This window comes from Martes martes (genome assembly GCF_963455335.1).
Source record: "Martes martes genome assembly, chromosome: 4".
NCBI classification, from domain to species: Eukaryota; Metazoa; Chordata; class Mammalia; order Carnivora; family Mustelidae; genus Martes; species Martes martes.
Window position 1 is genome coordinate 89834650 of NC_137891.1, and position 24314 is coordinate 89858963.

Genomic DNA, 24314 nt, shown 5'->3' on the forward strand with positions numbered 1-24314 from the left:
CAATACGGATGGATCTAAACGATATAATTCTATGTGAAATAAGTCAATCAGAGAAAGACAAATACCATATGACTTCACTCATATGTGGAATTTAAGAAATAAAACAAAGAAAGAAAAAAGAGATTAAAAACAAGCTCTTAAATACAGAGGGAAAATGTAGTTGCCAGAGGAGAGGTAGGTGGAGGGATAGGTGAAACAGAAAAAGATGATTAAGAGTACATTTATCATGAAAAGCACTGAGAAATGCATAGATCAATTATCATATTGTACTCCTAAAAGTAATATAACACCATATGTTAGTTACACTTGAATAAAAAAATTATTCTTGGAACCACATTGAATTTACAGATAAATATATCTGGGGAGATGTATCAGAGTATCCAAAAACTTTTGATTAATCATACCACTTTTAGTTTCTAAGTATAGAACAATCTATTTTTGCTATTAAAAATTATTCTTATCAACAAAATGTTTTGTGATTGTTTATGCTGATAATCCTCTAATTTTTCTGTAATTTCTTACATGCAGTATCTCATCCATAGTAGCAATTGAAAAACTGCCCTAAGAGGCCGCGGTGGAAGGAATTAAAAAAAAGAGAAACAAACAAGAAAAACTGCTCTCTAGCACATTACATGCTAATAAGCTTTCTCTATTATATGTAGATTATTTATTTATTAATTTTGTTTTTATTGAAAAAATGATTTAATTTTATAAAGTATGAATGGATTTTTTGGTTCTCTAACAAATAAAATATAACTAAAAAAAAAAAAAGTAAATGGGTTATATAAATTATCTCCAAGATCTCCTCTAGCTCCAACCTGTCATTCTGTGTTCTTGTTTATATCCATTCAGGTGAAAGTCTCTTTCCAGCTATCCAAATATATTTGTGCCCACTCTTCCTACCGCAGACAAGATGTTGATTAGCCCCAGCTCGAATCTATTTTTTTTGCTTTTAACATATCCCACAGTCTAGGCAAAACCTGAATTCTCCAAAAGCACATTAAAAACACTCCATCCATATCCACTTTGTTCCTGTAAACAAGTGAATTCATCAAGTCGGGAAAAGCTGTTTCTGGCAGTCCATGCTTACTGAATCTCAGTTTTTCCCTAGCAACTGGGCTAATTATAACTCCAGCTACCTGGTAACAGCACTAGATTTCCCTGACGCTGGCTGGCAGTTTTAAAGCTGTCTCAGCTCTGTCGGCACCTCCTTTACTGAGAAGGTATCAGAGGAGCGGGGAGATGCAGAGACCTCTGCTAGGTGAGAGTACGCAGAGGCTGTTCAGAAACACAGAGCTTCAGCGCCGGGAGGGATGCTAGTGACCATCCCGGTCCAGCCCTCTCATTTGATACATAAGTAACCAGAGGCCCAGAAAAAGTGACTTGTCTTAGTCAGGAATCTAGCAGTCTTCTGAGGTCTTTCTCTTAATCTTCCCACCCCATCTATCACCCAGTCCTACACATATTTTACCTCCGTATTTCGCAGATCCGTTCCCCCACTTCTATTCCTATTCCCGTGGCCCTCATCATCTCTTGTCTGGCCTGTCCTGCGGACTTCCTGCCTTATCCTTCTTGAATCCACCCTCCCCACCCACCAGAAGGATCTAGCACTTTCCCTGCTGCTTGAAGCCCATCAGTGGCTCCTTATCATCCTCAAGATAAAGCCTACAGTTTTTTTTAAATGGCACAAAGAATTATGGCCCGCATACTCTACAGCCTCATTCTGTGTCTAGCACTTAAATTTAGCAACACAAAACCACTTATAATTCTCCACGAATTCCATGTGGTTTCTTGCCTTTGGCATTTGCTTCTGGCAAAAGCCCTTTTTTTTCCACCTCACCATCCACTAACTAATGATTACTCTCCTTTGAAGACAAAACTCAGGCATCATCTCCTCAAAGAATCCTTTGTGGATTTTCCTTCCCTCTAGTCTATTCAGTTGGATTAGAGTTGCCTCGTTTGAGTTCGCTTATACTCCGTACACATCCTTTTTACTTTTTTACTGCTTTTTACCACACTCTATCACTCGTGCTTTACTCATCTTTGAAGCCCCAACTTCCAGCACAGTACTCAGAATACAGTAGGCACCCAATTAATGTTGATGAATGAGCAAATGGATAAATCCAAAGCCCTCCATGATCTATCCCCTGCTTATCTTTCCAGTTCTCAGCTTACAGCTGCCACAAGCCCCTGAGACCATGTTCTAGCCCCACAGAATGACTCAAAGCATGCCAAACACAACATGCTTTCTCATGGCTTTGTGCCCTTGTATATGCTGTTACTACTGTCTAAGATGCTCTCCCATTCCTTGTGTCCTTTTAAGATTCAGTTTGAACTTCACTCACTTGCAAAGCCTTTCCTGGTGGATTTTGTCATTCTCCTTAGGACTTCAGAGCAATCTTGCATGTCTTTTTTTTTTTTTTTAAGATTTTATTTACTTATTTGAGAGAGAGAACACGCAAGTGGGGGTGGAGGGAAAAGGGACAGAGGGAGAGGGAGAAGCCGACTCCCTGCTGAGAAGGGAGCCCCACATAGGGCCGAACCCAGGACCCCCAGATCATGACTTGGGCCAAAGGCAGTTGCTTAACAGACTGAGCCACCCAGGTGCCCCCATGGTAGCCTTTATTATGCCATTTTTATTTATTTGATATCTTTCTCTACCAGCATCTGGCACAGTCTCTGGCATATAGTAGATAGTCAACAGATGCTTCAGTGAATGAATGCATGTGTACAAACCTGAGTAATTGAATGGCCAAGGTGATAATGCAAACAAGGGAAATATTTAGAATGCCTACTCTTTCAATAATATCATGTTATTTCTATCAGTGTGTAAATTTCGAAGTACATAACCAATAGGAAGAGGAAATAGCTTTATAATAAGTTTATAAAACAATACAAATTTTGTAGACATAGTTAAGGAGATAATCAGAAATGGATTAGAATTAAATTAGACTTCAGAATTAAGTTTTAGATTTATTTTCTAGTGATTGGAAGAAAAGGTCTTAAATATTCAAAGAAAAAATTTTCTTTTTTCCAACAGGCAAGTATTACGACTTCTAATTAAAAGATCTTAAAAATGAGAAAAGTTGGGGCACCTGGGTGGCTCACTTGGTTGGGCCTCAGACTCTCGGTTTTGGAGCCCCACGTGGGGCTCCATGCTCAGCACAGAGTCTGCTTGGGTTTCTTCTCCTCTTCCTCTTCCTTCCCTCTCTCACACATGCACTCACAAATAAGTAAGAAAAATTTTTAAATGAGAAATCCTGTGTTAAGCAAAAACAGAAAACAAGTTGTTTTTGGTCGAAGCTTCCACAATATTTTAAAGTAACTATAACAGTTATGAGAAAGTTGCTTAAGAATTTTTTTTCCTGGGGGCACCTGGGTGGCTCAGTGGGTTAAAGCCTCTGCCTTCGGCTCAGGTCGTGATCCCAGGGTCCTGGGGTCGAACCCCGAGTCGGGCTATCTGCTCAGCAGGGAGCCTGCTTCCCCCTCTCTCTCTGTCTGCCTCTCTGCCTACTTGTGATCTCTGTCTGTCAAATAAATAAATTTAAAAAAAAAGGAATTTTTTTCCTGTAGTAAAATATACATAATACAAAATTTACCAAAATTTTAACCATTTTTAAGCATGCAGTTCAGTGACATTAAATACATTCATATCGCTATGCAACCATCCATCTCCAGAACGCTTTCCCCAACCTACTGTACCCATTAAACAATAACTTCCCAATAACTTCCCACCTGGGTGGCTCAGTTGGTGAATGGAGCCCTGCAGTGGCTCCCTGCTCAGCGGGGAGCCTGCTTCTCCCTCTGCCTGCTTCTCCCCCACATGTGCTCTCTCTCTCTGACAAATAAATAGATAAAATATTCGAAAGGAAAGAAGGAAGGAAGGAAGGGAGGGAAGCAGAGAGGAAGAGAAATAAGAAAAGAGAAAAAAAAGGAAGGAAGAAAGAAGGAGCGAGGGAGGGAGAGAAGAAGAAACAAAGAACTCCCCTTCCACACCCTCCCCCAGCCCCTGGCCACCCCCATTCTACTCTTTGTCTCTATGAATTAGGCTGTTCTAGGTACCTCATATAAGTGGAACCATATAATAGTTGTTCTTTGTGGTTAGTTTATTTTACTTAGCATAATGTCCTCAAAGTTCATCCATGTTATAATATGTGATAGAATTTCCTTCCTTTTTCAGGCTGAACAATATTCCATTCCATGTGTGTATCACATTTTGTCTGTCCACCTGTCAATGGATATTGAGGCTGCTTCCACCCTCTGGCTACTATGAATAACTTTGTTATGAACATGGGTGTACAAATACCTGTTCGAGTTCCTGATTTCTCTTCTTTTAGGTATATACCTAGAAGAGGACATGCTGGATCATATAACAATTCTATGTTTAATTTTTTTAGGAATCATCATGCCATTTTCCACAGCAGCTTCATAGGTATACACTGGGTTTACAGTTTTTCCACACCCTGAACAACATGTGTTATTTTCCAGCTTTTTATTTCTTTGTTTGGTTTTTATAGCAATCACCTAATAGCTGTGAAGATTAAACATTTTTTAAACCGAGAACACAAATACCATTTACAATGATTTAAGGACGGGGTCTCCCTACTTTCTTCCTAATTCTACTCCGAAAAGAAGAGGAAATAGGCCAGCATGCCTTTGCAGATCTCAGGAAACTGAGAATGAGGAATCACACACACAGTGTACACAGGCATGGGCTATGTTCACCCCAGGCTTCCAGAGAACTATTTGAGAAATAGTTTGGCCAAAGTCGTCCTGATTTCCCTTCTCTCCACTTGTATTTTTCCCTTCCCTACTATGCGCATTTCTTAGACTTCCCATAAGTAAAACACAGAGGGAGAGAAAAAGCTTAGCAGCTAACTAAACAAGGGTTTAAAGGTTTACTAAACTGTAAAAAGAAAACAAGACTCAACTCTGTTGAAACCATTCACTGCAACAGCAACTGGACCATCCCATAGGCAATAACCCAAGAAGGTGTATCCGGGCTCCAGGATATGTCCCTAGATATGCAGGATAGAACAATCCTTCACACTGATTTAACACCTAGCACTTTAAAACAGGTTTGCCTGTGGGGAGGAGGGCAGGGCAGGAATTTGGGCCTCTATTTTTTTGGGGGGGGGGCCTCTATTTTAGGAAACAACGGCTCAAAGGAGTTGTGGATATGGCCAAGGTCACGTAGCAAGGAATATTCAGAATTCAGGTCTTATGATTGAGTCCAAAAGTTGTCTCCCTACATTTTGCTATCCCCCAAAGATAACAGTCTTTCTCTAATTGCTTTCCATTGGTTCAAGTCAAAGTTCCTAAACTGTATAGCCCGACAGAGTTCCTTGGGACTTCACTGAACTTTTGGGTGCTTAGCACAGTAACTCTGCATGTAGGCTGTTACTCATTATATTGTCCAAAAGCCTAAGCAACTCAGGCTAGAACTAAAGAAAATCAGTTGGTGAACCAAAAAGCAATTTAACAAAGAGAACAGATCTTAAGATTTCTCGTCGCAAGAAAAAAATATTTTAGTAACCATGTGTGGTGATAGATGTTAACTAAACTCATTGTGGTGATTGCGTTTGCAACATATGCACATAGCAGATCATTATGTTGTACGCCTAAAATGAATTTAATGTTATATGTCAACTACATCTCAATTTTAAAAAAGGATAGTTCTTAAAAAGTGAAAAAATAAGGGGGGCCTGGGTGGCACCATCGGTTAAGCATCCAGCTCTTGGTTTGGGCTTAGGTTGTGATCTTGGGGTCATGAGATTGAGCCCCACATCCGACTCCACGTTCAGCATGTCATCTGCTTGAGACTCTTCCTCTCCCTCTGCCCCCCAACCCTGCCTCTACTCTCTCTCTCTATAATAAGCAGATAAATATTTTTTTAAAAATTTAAAAAAGACAATAAAAACTTTTTAAAAAGATAAAATGAATTAAGAACCAGACCAAGCTATATTACAAAGTATTAAATCAAAATGATAAAAAATTTTGAATTAAAGCCAATCACAGTCAATAATTTTTGTGAAAATAAAGGACTTCATACTATAACTAAATAAAATATTTTCTTTAAAAAACCCAGAAATTTAACAAACCCAATCTTCCTTCTTTATTCTCTTTGAAGGAACATTCGTATTTGAGGGTGACAGATTTGCTGCAATACGGGCACTTGGATCGTATTATGTTATTTATTTATGGGCAAACTAAAATGGAGAATTAAGACAAATAGGACAAATGGTCCCAAATCCACTACTGAGGGAAAAAACTGACTTGAAATAAAAAATGATAGGACTTATACAGGCAATTTTGTCATCCCTCAATTTACCACGATAATGGCAAATATTTCTTAAGGGCTTACTATATAATAGGCATTCTGCTGATTTCAACTAATCAGCTCATTTAATCCTCCCTCAGATCCTAAAAGATCGGTGCTATCACAACACCACTTCAGCTCAGAGAAATTACAGTATTTTCCCAAATTAACACAGGTAGCAAGTAGTAGAACCAAGATTCTTTCTCAGGTCTTTTGGGTTCATCTCTTAACCACTACTTCCAGTGATCACAGAATAGAAGAAATGATGAAAATTTCAGATGCAAGTAAAGTCAATAGGCTGTTTATCATGATTTTTAAAACCTGCTAGAGACGTATGCTATGTATAAACTCCAAAGTTTGCTCAGGAGAAGTATCATCCAGTCTCAAAGATGAGAAAGCAAAGCTCAGAGAAGTCAGGCAGTTTAAGAGGCTGACAAATAAGGAAATACAATGCTTTCAATTCCTATATAAAGGTCAAAACCACTTTAACCTTCTAGTATCAATAATGTCACACTTAAACATTGACTCTACCTGGTCCAGGAAGACACCATTCAAGTTTTCCTGATGATGTTTTTATCTGATCTGGCCAGATTTTAAATTCCATTCTTAAAAGGGAACCCTAAAATTTTTTTAAAGCAATCTTAATGGGGAGGGTCACGCCTGGGTGGCTCAGTTCGTTAAGGGTCCAGCTCTTGGTTCTGCTCAGGTCATGATCTCATGGGTCATGAGATCGAGCCCTGCATCAGGCCCTGCGCTTAGCTGGGAGTCTACCTAAAGAGTCTCTCCCTACGCCCCTCCCCCTACTCACTCTCTCTCTCTCTCTCTCAAATAAAACAAATATTTTTTAAAAATAAAGAAACCTTGGGTAATAATAAATTCACACAAGTTGAACAAGTAAGTAGTCATCATGGGGCAGAAACAGTTGATAGTGGTTTTGCATGCTCTTTGTGGACTGGATGTTTACCACATAGCAGTGGATTTCATAAATTCCAGGGTTGGGCATATTTCTAGTGGCAGCACACTCAGCAATCATGAGAAGATGCAGGATTAGATAATCAACAACAACCAGGAAGTCAGCCAAGTGGCCATCCAGAAACTATTTACCAGAGCAGCTGCAGTCCAGAAATGCTCCCAGCCAGTCTCCCTAGGAGTGGGCCATACTCAGCTGTGGACCACTTAATGGCATTTTCTCACTTAACTTTGCTCCATGATCAGGAGCTTTATGTACTGCAGTGGTTTCTCCCCTTAGTGCTTAGACCTTCAAAACTGTGTTCCCACAAAAGCTGAACCTACAATTAATATTTGCTACCAACAGGGGGCAATGGTACCTGATTAGGCCCCAGTTTATTTGGGCTGAAGGTAAGTAGCCTTTTCCTGTGTTGTTTCTTTTTAAATTGCTTACAAAAATTGAAGGTTAAAGGATAAACACACAACAGAAAAGCCTCCAGTCTCACAGAACCAATTTTTATGTATAATTTAATACTATTTTATTAATCTGTAGCTAGCATGAGTTTTAAGATTATTTCTGAATTCTCTGAACATCTCAAAAGACAGAAACCCTGAACTCCTTTAATTCATTTGCTTTGAAGTTGATTCTTCTAGGTTTTTACGTAGTCCTCTAACTTTTACAACTTCTCATACAATTAAACATCCTTATAGCTGCCATTACAATTAAGGATTATGTCTAATTTAGTCTCTCCCTCACTCAGCTACCTAACTGAGGTCTTGCCACTTGGTGAGAGAAAGATTGAACCCTCTTCCAGTCCTTTTCTCCTAAAGTTTCCCATATTTCCCTTACCTGCAGTCACGGCGAAATGCTTGATTGTCTCTCACTAAGACAGTAGTATTTTACTCTTTGGTACATATATTTAACAAGAATCTGCTGTTGCAAAAATATGTAAAATGATAAAATAATTACTATTCACAAGAGAGTTATGTAAGTTTCACAAACAGTGGTTTTATTGAAAAGAATCATGTACAGGGGTGCTTGGGTGGCTTAGTCGGTTAAGCATCTGTCTTCAGCTCAGGTCATGAACCCAGGGTCCTGGGATCAATCCCCACATCTAGCTCCCTGCTCAGTGGGGACTCTACTTCTCCCTCTCCCTCAGCTGCTCCCCCTGCTTGTGCTCTCTCTCTCTGTCAAATAAATAAATAAAATCTTAAAAAAAAAAAAAATCATGCATCCATCACCCAAGTTAGTGTGGATTCTGACTCGGCTGGGTGTGATTTAATATTTTTACTTTATTTAAAGAAGTGACCTTCTGGGGCTCAGTGGGTTAAAGCCTCTGCTCAGTGGGTGGCTCGGTGGGTTAAAGCCTCTGCCCTTGGCTCACGTCATGATCCCAGGGTGCTGGGATCGAGCCCCACATCGGGCTCTCTGCTCAGCAGGGAGCCTGCTTCCCTTCGTCTCCCTCTGCCTGCCTCTCTGCCTACTTGTGATCTCTGTCAAATAAATAAATAAAATCTTAAAAAAAAAAAAAAGTGACCTTCCAACGCTAAAGAAAAATCAAGCTCAGTGTGCTTACACAACAGGGCTCTAAATTCACGTCTGAACCACTTGACTTACCATGTGATGCCCTGCATTGTCACCCTGGGTGTCTCTTCACCCACACTGCTACTAATCCATTGTCTTAAACTTGTGGAACCTCAGTGTGACGAATAAGGATGATCGTAAGGCATATTCATGGGAATATCTGCAGAGGAGATTAAGAGAGCCTCTTTCTCATTTTAAAATCTCATAATAACTATTACCATTGGTAAACGTATAACTACTACCCCCTCATTTACATAAGAAGCTATGAAGTTTACAAAGTGTTGTGATCGAAGTCTTCTCATTTAATCCTATGGTGCTATTTATTCCTACTCTCAGCAAATAATCTTCAGTGCTCCGGGACTTGTGTGGTATGCTGCATGCCAATTCTACAGGGGCTGGCACAGACTCAGAAAGGTTAAATAACTTGCTTAGATCCCCTGGTTGTCCAGGGCTCTGGCTGGGATGGTTTTCTTTTTATTTATTTATTTATTTATTTATTTATTTGACAGACAGAGATCACAAGTAGGCAGAGAAGCAGAGAGAGGGAGAGGGGAGCAGGCTCTCTGCTGAGCAGAGAGTCCGATGCGGGACTCGATCCCAGGACCCTGAGATCATGACCTGAGCCGAAGGCAGCGGCTTAACCCACTGAGCCACCCAGGTGCCCCTGGGATGGTTTTCTGATCCCTCGTCCTTCCATCAAAATAGAACTGCCCTTGCTCCTATCAATCCCTCATCATTGCATCGTATGATAAATTCATTTCAACTATGATGTTAATGATCAATCATGGCTTTATGGGTTTTGCTTCCCAAATAAGAAGAGCATTTTAACTTAAACCTTCAGTGCTTCCGAAAAAATCACAGCCAAATGGGATGAGTAATATGACAGATGGATTGAACAAAGATTTGGTAAGAAGGGAAAGGAGGGGACACAGTAGTCTGCGATTCCTTAAATCATAGGATGCCAGTGGGTGCCTGATGACTCTGGCTTAAGACCAAGAACAGATAGGGCTTAGTGGCAACACTAGGCTAATAAAAGGGTTAGCACCTTGGCATGTGACAATGTCCTATGACTGCTCTCCCACACTGCCCCTCTAGAATCTTTTTTTTTTTTTTAAAGAATCTTCTTAATCATACTTCTCTAGGAACATAATGGTGCCCTCCCACACCCCACCCAAAATGTTCCCTAAGGACAGTCTTGTTAGTCAGTATAGAGCACAGGGTGAGACCAAATGATTAAAGCAGTCAGTTGATTGAAGCTTAAAAAATTCCTTTCCCTTAAATAATCCAAGACACTGCCCATTCCTTCTGCCTTGCTTTGGAGACAGCTAATCAAAAATGCTCCTCCTTCTGTACAATGAACAAATTCATTCACTATTTCTACCCTAAGGCAAAGACTGCCTTTCCTCCTCCCCCCCTCCTCTCCATCCCACAGCATTACCAGCCCTCCCTTGAGAATAGCTTCCTTGACATCGCCCCTGGCCACTCCATTCAGGCATGCTTACTCTATAGGCAGGTACGAGATGACAGGTGAGTCTGGACAAATTTCAGGAAGATGCAGGTTAAATCATGAAAATCCAAGGAAAGACAGAAAACAGGGTTTAATCCCCCAGATTTAGCTGCCCACATTAATTCACCAAATAACTATTTGGGTTTCAAAGACACCAGTTATTCCTCTGATCCAACCTATTATCTGGCAACCTGCAAAAGCTTCCCAAACCTTCTTCTCGACAGGATAGGGCACACATAGACAAAGTATAGTCTGCTGGTGTAAACAGATGAGAGATTTAGAAGCTCTGAAAAAATCAGAGGCCACCAGCTCCGGGTCACTCGGGCCCCTTTAGAGATTGTCCAGACACTAAGAAGGCTAAGGAAACCAACATTATGGTAACCAGTTAGGTTAGCTTCACCCAAAAGCTCTGCATCCTCTTACCAAGGTGCTGTCTCATCTCGCCCTCCCCTCAGCCAACCCCCTCCCTCTTCCTTCCCTACCCCAATCACTCACGGATCAACTCAGGATCAACCTCCCCCTCAGAGAGGCACCACCCCCTCCCACTCCTCGGGCCAGCAGCACCCTTTTCTACATTCTTAGGTGAACTAGTCCTAAACCTGAAAACGCAGAGATGCCGAAGATTTCGGCCTTTCAATCTTATCTTCATCATCTTCAAAAACAAACACGAATTTCTCAGGGGCAGAACCCTGCGCAGCTCTGCCCTTTGCTCCACCCGCTCATTCCCTGTGGTCATTGAGCCAAAGCTAGAAGGGGCCCTTCTCTAGCTGAACATTTACCCTGGAAACTGCCTGCTTCAGTCACTTCTGTGGCTTTTAAAAAATGCAGATTTCCAGAGGGCACCTTGGCAGGCTCAGTCATAAGAGCATGCGCCTCCTGAGGTCCTGAGTTCCAGCCCCATGCTGGCTGCAGAGATTACCCCCAAAAATTAAATAAACTTTAAAAAATGCAAATTTTCAACTCACCTTCCCTTGCACTACTCAATCATAATCCCTGGGGGGTAAGGCAGGGAATCTACATTTCAAACCAGTTCCCCAAGGTGAGTGTTCTGAACAGTTCCACGGCAGAGCAAACTCTGATTTAACCCAGCTCCCTCTCCTTACACACAAGGAGAGCACAAAACAGGCACTAAAGAGGCAAAGTGGGCTGGTCCAAGGTCACCCCGCGGTCCGGTGGCCAGACCTGGTGTGGAACCTGCCTCCCTCCCTAGTTAGCACCGTGGGAGGTAGGAAGAGCCTGAGGATCAGAGAGTGGGCCACGAGGCTCCGGCCGGCCGGAGGGAGCGCGCCGCTCCTGCACTCACCCGCTTGTAGATGTCATCCCGGCTGGCCTCATACTTCTGTTGCATGCGCTCCTCCAGGAAGTAGATGCGCAGCTTGAGGCTGAAGTTCTCCTTCTTCAGGTCATTGAGATGCTGGGACAGAGTGCGATATCCATTAGACATGGTGGGCAACCCATGGGGAGCAGCATGCCCAGCCGCCCCCTCACCCTAGGAACATAGTGCGGCTGCACCGCGGCATGAAGCGAGCCGCTGGGACGCTGCTGGGGCTATGGCGACATGACCCCGGGGGCTGGCGCTCTCTCGGGGACCTGGGACTGGGCTCACTGCTCTGGGTGCTGGAGTGCAGCGCACTTTCCTTTTTTACCTCTGGGAGATATTTGCGGAATCCCTGACATAGGAACATGCTGCGTGAACTCAGACACAAGTGGTGTAACCCGACTCCGAGCCGGGACCGGGCTGTCACCCTCCCCAAGCCTCCCGGGCCCAACTGTAGGCAGTTAACAGTTTCTTGGAAAAGAGAGAGAACTGACTCCCCCCAACCCCCAGCCAGATGCTTCCAGGAAATGGAGAACAGGAATACTTCAAGGTGCTAGGGGGCTTGCACAAAAGGAGGAAAATGAAGGGCTGTGTGTGTGAGTGGGCACACTCTCCGGTGGCTGATTTGCACAGTAAAACCCCAAGGGGGCACCTGGCTGGCTCAATGGGTAGAGCTTGAGCCTCTTGGTCTCAGGATCCCGAGTTTCAGCCCCACACTAGGGATAGAGTTTACTTAAAAATAAATAAATAAATAAATAAATAAATAATAAGCAAATGAACAAACAAAAAATAAACCAAAGGAGTGTGGCCAAGAGCAAGAAATCGATTGCTATAGGAAAGAGCACATGTCAAATATCCCCTTTCCATCAGGTGCAGATCTTAAAAAACCTATAACAGGAGGCCTCTCCAATGTTTCCCTGATGATCCAGAACTCACCTCTAGCCAATTCCTTCCCAGTTTTCCTCCCTGGACTTCTCAAGTCCTGAAGCACTTAAACAAATGCCTTCCCTACCATGTGCCTCCCAGCCACATACACACCAGAGCCACCCCCAAAGTAAGAGTAAATCTAGTTCCCAGGGTGGACAAGCTCACAAAGAGGCTGGGCCAAAGGCTCCTTCCCCCAAGGGATGAGTGAAAGAGAGGGCTGAGGGGGGTGGGGAGGCGTCAGTCTGGAGCCCAGAGATTTCAGCCAGTCACTGGTTCTTAACTCTGGCACCTGCCAGGCACTCATCACCAGATCCTGCTCACAGAGCAATTTAAGATCCTTGAATAGCAGCTGCAACATGAGCAGGAAGTATTATTTATACCATATCACCCAGGACATTGAAGGTGACTGGGAGACCATTGTACAGCACATATATGAAACACCGGTTCTTAGTTCCAGTAAAACGGGGTTGAAAAAAATGTTAATCCTGGCAGGTAAAGTAAAGAAAACGAAAACCTTTATACTTAAATCAAGTACTCACTTCTTCCCTAACCTACCAGCTCTTCATTCTTTTAATTCTATCTTAATTTTTCTTAATAATTCTACTCAACATCTCCTGAGTATCCACCAGGTAGTATGTTGGGCATGACAGATACAAAGATGAAGACATTCCCAACTCTCAAAGAGCTGGGTGGCCGTACAGATGTAGAGATGTGGTTTCAGCTGCAATCTTCCAGGCTTGTGTTAGTCAAACATTTTATATTTTATACTGTAATCCAGTACAAACACACACACATATACACATAGATATAACTAAAGTAAAAGTTTCACAAAGTAGTGTTATCACTATGTGTGATTTTCTATTCTATTCTGGTGTTTTTCTATTCTATTATTCTTCCTGGGAGTGACCCGCTGAATTGATTTCATGACCCACTAAGACGTTTCACACGTAAGTTTGAAAAACACTGCATGTATGAGAACCCAGAAGAAAGAGTGATTCATTCTTACTGGAACGATGAGAAAAAAGCTTCACTAAGACTTGCATGGCCCTTTGAAAGATAGAAAAAGTTGGACTGAATAAAGTGGCCTCAGGGGGGCATAATTGGAACTGAGCATTCTCTCAAATAGATTTGGATTATACATGGGCAACACATTTCTTACCATCAACTGTAATTGAAGACAAAATATTCCTCCTTTCTAAAAAAAAAAAAAGTACACATTTAAAACTCATTTATCTGTTTTCATCAAATCTGTGCTCTTGAAATTAAAGAGTGTCATTTAGGCTGAGAGAGAGTGAGGAAGAGGAAAGTCTAAATAAAAACTCAAAAGATCCTTTTCTGGTCTGAGCTCTGTTACTAAATAACTGTATGACCTTGGAAATGCACCTCTCCAGAGGCCTAAGTGTCCTCATTTATAAAATGAAGTGGTTGGAAAGTAGGTGATTTTTAAGGCCTTTTTCTGGCCTAAGCTCCTAGAGGAAATAACCTACTTATTATCTCCTTATTATCTACTACTACCATTTTGCACAAGGGGAACTGGGCTGCCAGATTCTAGATTAGTGTTTAATCATCATTTCGATGTCTACTTAGATTCTTTTCACATAAAGGTCACATAAGATAATTTAATAAAAGTTCATGGAAAATAAAATTGCATATGAATGCAGGGATTCTTACCCAACCTAGATATTTCTTGCTACACATAAATGCCTATTTCATCTTACTCCCAGTGATACCTTGCTTTTTTATCTCTCTGGCCCTTTATCTGGTTTGTTTTCGTTTGTTTGTTTGTTTGCTTGCCAGCTCCTTAAAGTGAGGGCTTAAACAATGGTTGTTAGTTCATCCCCCTTCTCATGTTTTTCTCTCCACACTTTCTCCCTTGAGATTTTATCCACTTTTAAGGCTGTCACTGTGGCCTCCCAAACAACCCCCAAACCTTCACCTGAGTCTTCTCCCCCAAGATCTAACCCTCCATATCCAGGTTCTTGCTAGATAGCTCAACTTGACTATGTCATTCTCACAGCAAACTTCACAGCAAAGACTTCTGTGACAGCCTGTCATGTCTGACAGACTTCACTCCAGTCATCTGTTCTCATATTATAGACAGAGTAATGTTTTCAAAACTCAAATCTTATCCTGACATCTCCCTTACTTAAAACCCTTCACAGGCATCTCACCACTCTTAGAATAAAGGAAAATGCCATCACATCCCCTCAAGAAACACCACCTCTTTTTTTCAAGTCCTGAGTTCCAATCCCACCCAAACAAAGCCTTCTCTGCTACCCCATCCTGGAAAGGAAAGATGTCTCTCTCTTTTGAACTTCTCAGGCAAATATCAACATTGGGCAAGTGTTCCTAAGGGGCCTCATGACAATGCTTATATGTTGTGGGGGGGGGGAGGTTACTTATGCCTCTTAGAGCTATTGAACTTTTCCTGTGTTTATGTCTCTCCAACTAGTCTGTGAGCTGCCCAAGGAAAGGCTCAAAGACTCACAGATCTTTACCTCCTCCTTCAGCTCCCACAACAGCCAAGAAGCCCTCCCCAGTGACACACAGCCGGCTTACAACCACCTCCACCACACTGGAGTTTTTCTGTGGACCAACAAGGCATATTTGGAGTCTTAGCACTCTCACTGCACAGTATTTAGGAAGCACTCCCTAAATATTTGTTGAATTAATGAATACATAAGTGTTCCATATATATTTTACTTTTTGCTGATCTGACCTGACAGGGTCTAGCTTGCTTATATTATTCTTGCAATTTTCCAATAATACAGAAAAGTTTGTTTTAATAGCTCCAAAGAGACTACATTTGCTAGAATGGTTCCTATAGAAACTTTCTAAGTTTATATACCTATCTAGACCTTCCTCGTGGACTCCAGTCTGCACCTAACTTCCCAGTAGAAATGTTGACTTGAATGGAGACCTGCCTGTCATCCTTGTGGCATTTGAAACTGGAGTCCTGATCTTTCCCAGCACACGTGTTCCTACCCCAGTGGATCCCATTTCAATTGGTAACAACCCAGTATGTGCAGTTGTTTGGGCCAAAACCTTTTGAGTTATTCTTGTCTCTTCTTTCTCGTATACATCATTGCATCTGTCCGTAAATCTTATTATTTCTACTTTCTAGAGAGAGAGAATCCTTCTACTACCATTGCATGGTCATTTCCCCAACTCTGGCCCAAGAGGCTACAATTGAACGCTCCCCTAAATTACTTGAATAGCCCTGGTAACTGGTCTCCCTGCTCCCACCCTAGCTCCCCTATAATGTATTCTTAGCAAGGCAGCCACAGGGACCCTTTAAAATACATCAGATTACTCCTCTGCTGGAAACCCCCACTGGTTTTCCATCAAATTTAGAGTGAAATGCTAAATCATTTCACCAGCCCATTAAGGCCCAAGGCCCTAATCTGGAGCCAGGCTCCTTGCCTTGTCTTTTCCCTTTTTCTTACTACTCTCCCCCTACACACTTTTCTCCAGCCATGTGCTTCCCTTTGCTCCTTCTCAAAAACAGCCAGCACCTTCCTTCCTCGGGGTCTTGGGGCTTGGTGATCCTCCTGTATGGTATGGAAGATTCTCTTCCTCACCTTCTTTAGGTCTTTGATCAGATATCATGCCCTCAAGGAAGTGAACATCCTATTTAAAAGTGTAACTCTCCCTAGACCTCACCTCAGCAATCCCTTCATTGTTTTTTTTTTAATCCATACATTTTTATTGCCTAAAATATTTTATTTCCTTGTTTATTTTGTTAGTTATCTGTCTCTGCCCACTAGCATGTGAACCCCATAAGTAAGGCAGAATTTTTTCCTGTTTTGTTCACTGCTATATGTCACTAGTACCAAGAACGGAGCCTGGGATACAATAGGTGCTCAATAAATATCTGTTGAACAAAAGAATTGAGGAATTAGGGCACCTGGGTGCCTCAGTCGGTTAAGCATCCAATTCTTGATTCTGGCTCAAGTCATGATCTCGGGATAGTGGGATGGAGCTCTGCGCTCAGTGTGGAGTCTGCTTGCCCCTCTCCCTCCCTCTGCTTGCGTGCTCTCCCCCTCTAAAATAAATAAATAAAATCTTTTAAAAAGAACTGATGAATAATTAACCTGCTGACTTTGACCTCTCTGGGCTCAATTCTTTTTCTTTTTTAAAGATTTTATTTATTTGAATGAGAGGGAGAGAGAGCACCCCCCCACACAAAAGTGGGCTCAATCTCACCACCCTGAAATCATGACCTAAATGGAAACCAAGACACGTATGCTTAACCAACTGAGCCACCCAGGTGTCACTCTGGATTTAATTCTAACAGAACTCAATCTGTATACAACATAACACAGGTGTTTCAGGATGAAGAGCTATCTAAAGTCATTCCTATTTATGTCATTTTTTAAAAAATATTTTATTCATTTATTTGTGAGAGAGCGAAGGTGGGGGCATGCTCGAGTGCACAAGAGGGTGGGGAGGGGCAGAGAGCGAGGGAGAAGCAGACTCTCTGCTGAGTGGGGAGATGGGTGAAGGGCTTGATTCCCAGGACCCTGAGATCATGATCTGAGCTGGAGGCAAACACGTAACTGACTGAGCCACCCAGTTGCCCCGAGAATGTTATTTTTATAATTAAAATAAACTTTTCTAACAAACTAACTTCAACATACAGGAGAGAATCCGAACTTTGAATAAGAGTTCTGAGCAAATGGAGAATGACACATTACTACCAAAGGACAATATGAACTATACAAATAGTAAAAAGTATAGAATATAGGAAAGAGAGGCTGTCAGAGAAGGTTCCACAGAGAACAGGCATTAGAGCTTTCCTGAAAGGATGAATCAGGTTTGGCTAGGCTCCAGGGAGAACATAAGGCAATCCAGGCAGGTAGAACAGAAGCAGAAGGGCAGAGGGCCAAATGGACTAAAACAAAGAGCCCATGATGTCACAGAACTGGGGGAAAGTACACAACCATTTTCGGAAATACACAACCATTTTCAGAAGTACACAACCATTTTCGGAAGATCTTTTTTATTTTTATTTTTTTGAAGATTTTATTTATTTATTTGACAGAGAGAGACAGCACAAGCAGGGGGAGTGGTAGGCAGAGGGAGAAGGAGAAGCCGGGTCCCCAGCAAGAGGAGAGCCTGATGTGGAGCCCCATGTGGGGCCTGATGGGGGGCTTGATCCCAAAACCCTGGGAACATGACCTGAGCCAAAAGCAGTCACGTAACAGACTGAGACACCCAAGTGTCCCCATTTTAGGAAGATCTTAAAAGTCAGGGTGAGGAGCCTGAATTTTTCCGACAGGCAGATCCTGGCTCTCGATTTGCACGAGTGAAGAAAAAGGCAATGGAGGAGGGCCAGGAGCTGCTTACTAGGAAGACTGGTTGGTTGGTTTGTTGTTTCTGTTTTTACTTGTTTGCATCTTGTAGCTTTAACAAACAAAAGTGTGCATCCCTGGACTTCACGCTAGACCCACCTACTACTCTATCCGGGCTCTTGCAGGCAGGACCCCGGTCTGTATGTTTTTATAAACTCTGCGTCTCTGGGGAAATAAAGAGACACTGCAGATTCCCAGGCAAGGACAGCAGGATTGTCTTTGTTCTTCCTTTCTTACACAAAACATCGAAAATCTTTTCTCTTCTCTCAAAATACTTTTTTCAAACATTAATGGCTCTCCCCTGTTCTTTTTTTAATGTCTTCTTCCCACCGCTTCTTAATGTATTAGTTCACACTGAAAATAAGACTTTAATAAGGACTCAATCAATGCCAACAATAGTAGGAGGATTACAAGCCAGCTGTTGTATGTCATGCCCCATTAACATAACCAACTGGCAAGCCAGACTTTAAAAAAAACTCAGCTTCACATTTCCTTAATCATATTCAGACCCCCCAGATTGCTCTCAGAATGGAAGTGGCTAAAGACATATTAATGGCCCTCCAATCTCTCTCCTAAAAATAAAGGTCCACTCCACTAAAAATGATTAATCATTTTTATTGACATTCTTTTCAAATATAATACTTCTGCAACAAGCCCTGTTAGCTTGGTATCTATGATAGTTCATATCTTAAATTCATGAAAATAAAATTATTCTTCAGTAACTTAATATGGCAAACGGAGGATTAGTGTTTTCAGTAATCCTTGACAAAATAGGTAATAAATATTATCATTATTATGCATATTTATCCAGGCATTATGGAAAAAGCAATAGATTTTGAACTAAAGAGATCTAGGTTCAAATCCCAGTTCTGCAATTTTTTAATTGTGTAACTCTGGGAAAGATACTTAGTAGTAATTAAGTTAGGAGACTGGGATCTGGGTAGGGTACTAAGAGGGTTGCAACTGTATGTTTTTTAATCTGAGACAAATAGAGTGAAAACAGTGTTTGTTAAAATTTAGATATGAGAGGGGTGCCCCTGGGTGGCTCAGTCACTTAAGCTTCCAACTTTTGGTTTCCACTCAGGTCATGATCTCATGGATGGTGAGATGGGGCTCTGTGTTCAGCGGGGAGTCTGCTCAAGATTCTCTCTCTCTCTCTGCCCCCTTCCCCACTCACGCGCTCCCCTTCTCCCTCTAAAATAAGTAAATGACTCTTTAAAAAACTTTTAGATATTAGGTACATGGATAAGTATTTTATTGTTCTTTGTATATTCCTGTTGTTTGTGAAATAGGTCATAATTTTTAAAAACTATTTCAAAAGGAATGAAACTAGGAATTATAGGGAGGCAGCTATGAATTAGATAGAAGGATAAATTCTCTAGTAGAGTTGGATATAATGAACTCATTGCCATACTCCATCCATACATTCATTCATCAAATATATGTTGAGAACTTACATTATAAGAGACAGTATGTTTACTGTCACCAAAGGGACACAACTGAAATTAAAGGACCACTTGTCAGGGATTTTGTTAAAAGTTTTCACACATCAGGCACCCCAAGCTACAAGTTTCTGAAGAAATCTCAGAACACGCCACTAGCTCTCTGGGAGTAGAACCCGAAAATGTGGTGGGATTCGACCTGTTCCAACAGAGCTCAGGCTGCCTTCACAGAAAGATGTAAAGGAGAAATGAGCATAAAGGACATCATATTTCCAAGACAAAAGCAGCAACGATGACTGGGACCCAAGGATGATCCCCAATAGATGATTTAACCCATAACTTTTCTAACTGTCATATTTTCCGAGACAGCCCTATGGGAGGGGCATACAAATAGTTGGAGACTATTTCCTGCTTTTTGACATCCAGTGGAATCCAATCCAGGAGTCTAACTTGTTTTGGATTGGAGGTTAGGAGTAGACAGGAGAGACAGGGCAGGGAGAAGGAGGAGGATGGGTTTTTATCACATATAAATATTTTATTTGTAAAACATTTATGTGCCTGGGAATTCCTATGCTTTTCTGATAAAATCTAAGCTGAAGAAATAAAAAAGTTTAATTCCTGTCTGTTTTGAATGACTTGAACTTGTATTACAAAATTAATTGGATACAATTATGCTGTCTTCACAATGACAATCACCTGCATAGACTCTGACAATGTACAAAGGATGTCCATGTGTATGATTTCATTTTATTTTGTGAAGAAGTAAGCAGATTAGACACTATTATCTCTGTTACTATCCAGGACAGAGAAACATCAAGAAGTTAGCTGCCTTGCTCGTTGAGAAAGAAGAGAAACACAGGGGCACCTGGGTGGCTCAGTGGGTTAAAGCCTCTGCCTTCGGCTCAGGTCATGATCCCAGGGTCCTGGGATCGAGCCCCACATCAGGCTCTCTGCTTGGCGGGGACCCTGCTTCCCCTTTTCTCTCTGCCTGCCTCTCTGCCGACTAGTGATTTCTGTCTGTCAAATGGAAAAAAAAAAAAAAAAGTTTAAAAAAAAAAGAAGAGAAACACAGACTAAGTCATCCAAGAGTCTGACCCATGTTGTATACTGACCAGGACCTTAATCACAACACTAGATGACCCCTGTGAACTTGGGAATCCCTGTGACTGATAAAATACTTCCACTTCTACCTCACATCCATGCATTTTTTCAAAAAAGTATTCCTCGCTATAAATAATCTTCCTCGTGACCCTGGAGGATCTGACCACCTGAACCTATATAAAACATAGTTTTCCCCATTTTCAAGATGAACCTCAAAAGGTTAAACAGAGTTACCATATGACCCAGCAATTCTATTCCTCATTATACACCCAAGGAAATTGAAAGTGTGTGTCCACACAAAGTCTTGTATAAGAATGTTAATAAAAGCATTATTTTTTAAAATATTTTATTTATTTATTTGTCAGAGAGAAGGAAAGAGAGAGCACACAAGCAGGCTGAGGCAGGCAGAGGCGGAGAGAGAAGCAGGCTCCCTGCCAAGCAAGGAGCCCATGCGGGACTCCATCCCAGGACCCTGGGATCATGACCAGAGCCGAAGGCAGCGGTTTAACCCACTGAGCCACCCAGGTGTCCCTAAAAGCATTATTAATAAGAGCCAAAAAAAAAAAGTAGAAACATCTCAAATCTCCATCAACTGATGAATGTTGAGGACAAAGTTGAGTATAACCATACAAGAGAGTATTTTTCAGCCATGAAAAGGAATGAAATAGTGATACCTTGTACAACATGGATGAACCTTGAAAACACTATACTAGTGTGAAAGAAGCCAGGCACAAAAAAGTCGTATAATGTGATTCTTTATATGAAATGTTTGGGAAAGGCAAATACAGAGACAGAAAGTAAATGAATGGTTTCCAGGGCTGGAGAGAGAGGGAATGGGGAGTGACTGCTAAGAGGTATGAGGCTTTTTGTGGGAGGAGATGAAAATGTTGTTGAACTAGGTAATGGTAATTGTTGCTCAACTTAGTGAATATACTAAAATCATGGAACTATACACTTTAAAAGGATGAATTTCACTGTGTGGAAATTAAATTTCAATAAAGCTGTTACTTAAAAAAGAATAAGAAAGAAACCCAAGCTGGGAGAGGTAACTTGCTCAGTGCTTTGCCTTTTATAAGGATTTTTTTTAAGATTTATTTATTTATTTGAGAGAGAGAGAGAGAGAGAGAAGCATGAGTGGGAGGAGGGACAGAGGGAGAAGCAGACTCCCCGAGGAGCAGGGATCTCAGATTCTGAGATCTCAATTCTCGACTGATTCTCTGATTCTCAATTCTCAGGGCTCAATCCCAGGACTCGGAGATCATGACCTGAGTTGATGGCAGACACTTAACTGACTGAGCCACCCAGGTGCCCTACAAAGGATTTTTAATGATGGAGATTCAAAGTTCAATTCAGCTCAACTCAGTTAAAAACCAATGGTTTAGAACTGATCATTTCTAAATGTTCTGTACATTCATCCTTCTTAGATTATGAAACCCTAACATGAAGGCTTGAGGAAGTACCCTCTCAGTAGCCCTCACTACCAGAAACTCATGGGTTCCCATGTTTTATCAAGTTAAAGTTTTACATAACCTTTAGATAAAACAGAAAACATGTAATCCACTCCAGATTTTGACACAGGAAAAACATACTCATTAGGCTATCCTGAAGAACATGCATAACTTTTGCACACCATTTTAACAAGGAAAATGCCAATCAAAGTCAATCAACTTAGTTTTCCACTCATCAGCTTTCACTTTCTCTTCTGCACAGGCTTTCTGCCTAGTCTTCCAGAAGTTAACTATTCATGCCTGCCTCAGAGAGCAGACTGCAAATGCTATAGAGACCTGGCTTTTTTTTTTTTCTTTTGGGTTCCACAATAACCAAATCTTTCTTCTAAAACTCTGCTTCTAAAATTTCGACCTAATTCTTGAAGTTTGCAAGTCTTTTAAATGCTAAAATATTAATAACATCATTCCATTTTCTCCCCTAAAGCTCAGAAGCATACTGAGACCCACTGTCCACACAGCCTTTTCTTGATATAACTGACGTGAGGACAAGAGAGCTAACAACAGGGTCACTACGTCAAGTTGATAAATAAACCCTATCTTTGACAGCAGCAGCATGTGGATAAAGGACAGGGATTCAGACGATGTTCCTGCTGTCTTCCCCCACCATAGATACACACCCACACCACCCCCAATCCTAGAATAACAAGGTGTCATAGTCACCATCACATTAGAGCACTGTGAACTATATAAAACCAAAACAAAACAAATAACAACTCCCTTGGACACCAAAAATAAATGGGCCAGCCAGAAATAGTGCTGTCAGAGACACTGAAATGAGCTCCATGGCAGAAAGGACAGTTGAATTGCACTGATAGTAGGAGATCCCAAGGACTCCTAGGCTCCAGACTCGCTCCTCTATTTATCTGGCTCAACCAACACCAGTAGGCCTCGGTACTGTTTGTTCACAACTGGTTCAACCCAGACAGATTATTTGCTGAGCTCCTAGGATTCAGGGGGTGACATCAATTTATGGCCTCAGTTCTTCTTCTAGCTTTTCAATAATTCTTCCTCCATCCTTCTCTGGGAAAGAAGGTGATTTCAAAGGCACAAGAGCTAAGAGTTCACAGTGATACCATGAATGATCATGGCTGTAACGAGAAGGCTTTGACCATGAGGAAGGGTGGGTGGGAAAAAACACAGCCAACTTGAACATCAGTCGACACTCTAGTGCTCCAGCCATGAGCCTATTTCTGAACTCACTAGGCTCTATGCTGCCTCTGGGACCTTTCTTGAGTGGCAGCACTAGCCTGGAAAGTCACTGCTCTTCACCTCACACTCAGCTCTGACTGAACCATCTCCAACTTGCCCTTGGGACTTGATTTAGGTATCACCTAGTAAAGGTAGCCTATCTGACCCAAAGCCTGGGTGAGGGCCCCTCCCAAGTGCTTCCACAGCATACTGGGTCCTCCTTTTATTATTGGAATTATCTGTTTGACTGTCTTGCCGATTAGAGTCAGAATTTTTCAAGAACAGGAAGGATCTCCTTTTTTTTTTTTTGCCCTAGAATGAAAATCACCTTACCAGTTTTTGTTGCTGTTTCAGTAATCATACATGTGGTTACACATGTTACACATTACACACTGTTGCTCCTTTTCTCCAAGCATGGCATCACCCAGAAGTTGCCCAAGCAAAAGAGCCTGGTCTCATTCATTCAACCAAAACATAACAAAAAAGAAAGAAGCATACCTAGTCTCTATCAGGCACTACATTTATCATTACATCTAGTAGTGAATAAGACAACCCTGTCCCTGCTATCACGGAGCTCAGATTCTAAAGAAAAGGCAGACCTTGAACAAAGAACTCATAATGTTAAAGCGAAAAGTGCAAGGTAGTGGGAATGGAGCCTGGCTGAGATGGGAATGGAGAGATGTGTTGGTGGGAGGTCATCTTCTGGCTTCTTCTCCCTCACTGGCTCTGTATCCAATCAACAGCTTATCCCTGTCACTTCTGCTTCTGAAATCACCTTCTCTCTTTCATCTGTCCATCTCTCCCACTCCTACACTGTCAGCACCACCAGCCGTTGCCCAGAATACTGCCACAGCCTCCTGACTACCCTCTCTGCCTTAGACTTCCCTCCTCCAATCCAGAGTCCCTGCAGAAGCCAAAGGGAATCTTCTACAAGGAAAATCTGATCAAGTCACCACCCTGTTCGCAAACTTTCCACAGTTCCCCACTGAGCTCTGTTAACATTTAAAAGCCTTTACACAAATTGTAAGGCTCAGCATGTTGGCTTCTCTCTTTCTCCAGTTTTAACACTTCTCTGCATTCTTTGAACCCACTCCCTAGGGTGCATTAAGTTAGTGAG

The 24314-nt window shown here is 41.7% G+C and overlaps 1 protein-coding gene across 4 annotated transcripts in view; it reads right to left on the reverse strand.

Annotated features, from left to right (window-relative positions):
- Positions 1-24314, reverse strand: part of LOC308342466 (myomegalin-like) — a 177126-nt gene that overhangs the window by 125678 nt on the left and 27134 nt on the right. For 3 of the 4 annotated variants that reach the window (XM_080802899.1, XM_080802902.1, XM_080802903.1), the window contains exon 1: positions 11663-12009. In XM_080802899.1, coding sequence (XP_080659025.1) covers positions 11663-11803 — 141 coding nt within the window. In that variant the 5' untranslated portion in view covers positions 11804-12009. Of the gene's footprint in view, positions 1-11662; positions 12010-24314 lie in introns of those variants that run through there. The other variant, XM_080802904.1, reaches the window with a different exon arrangement.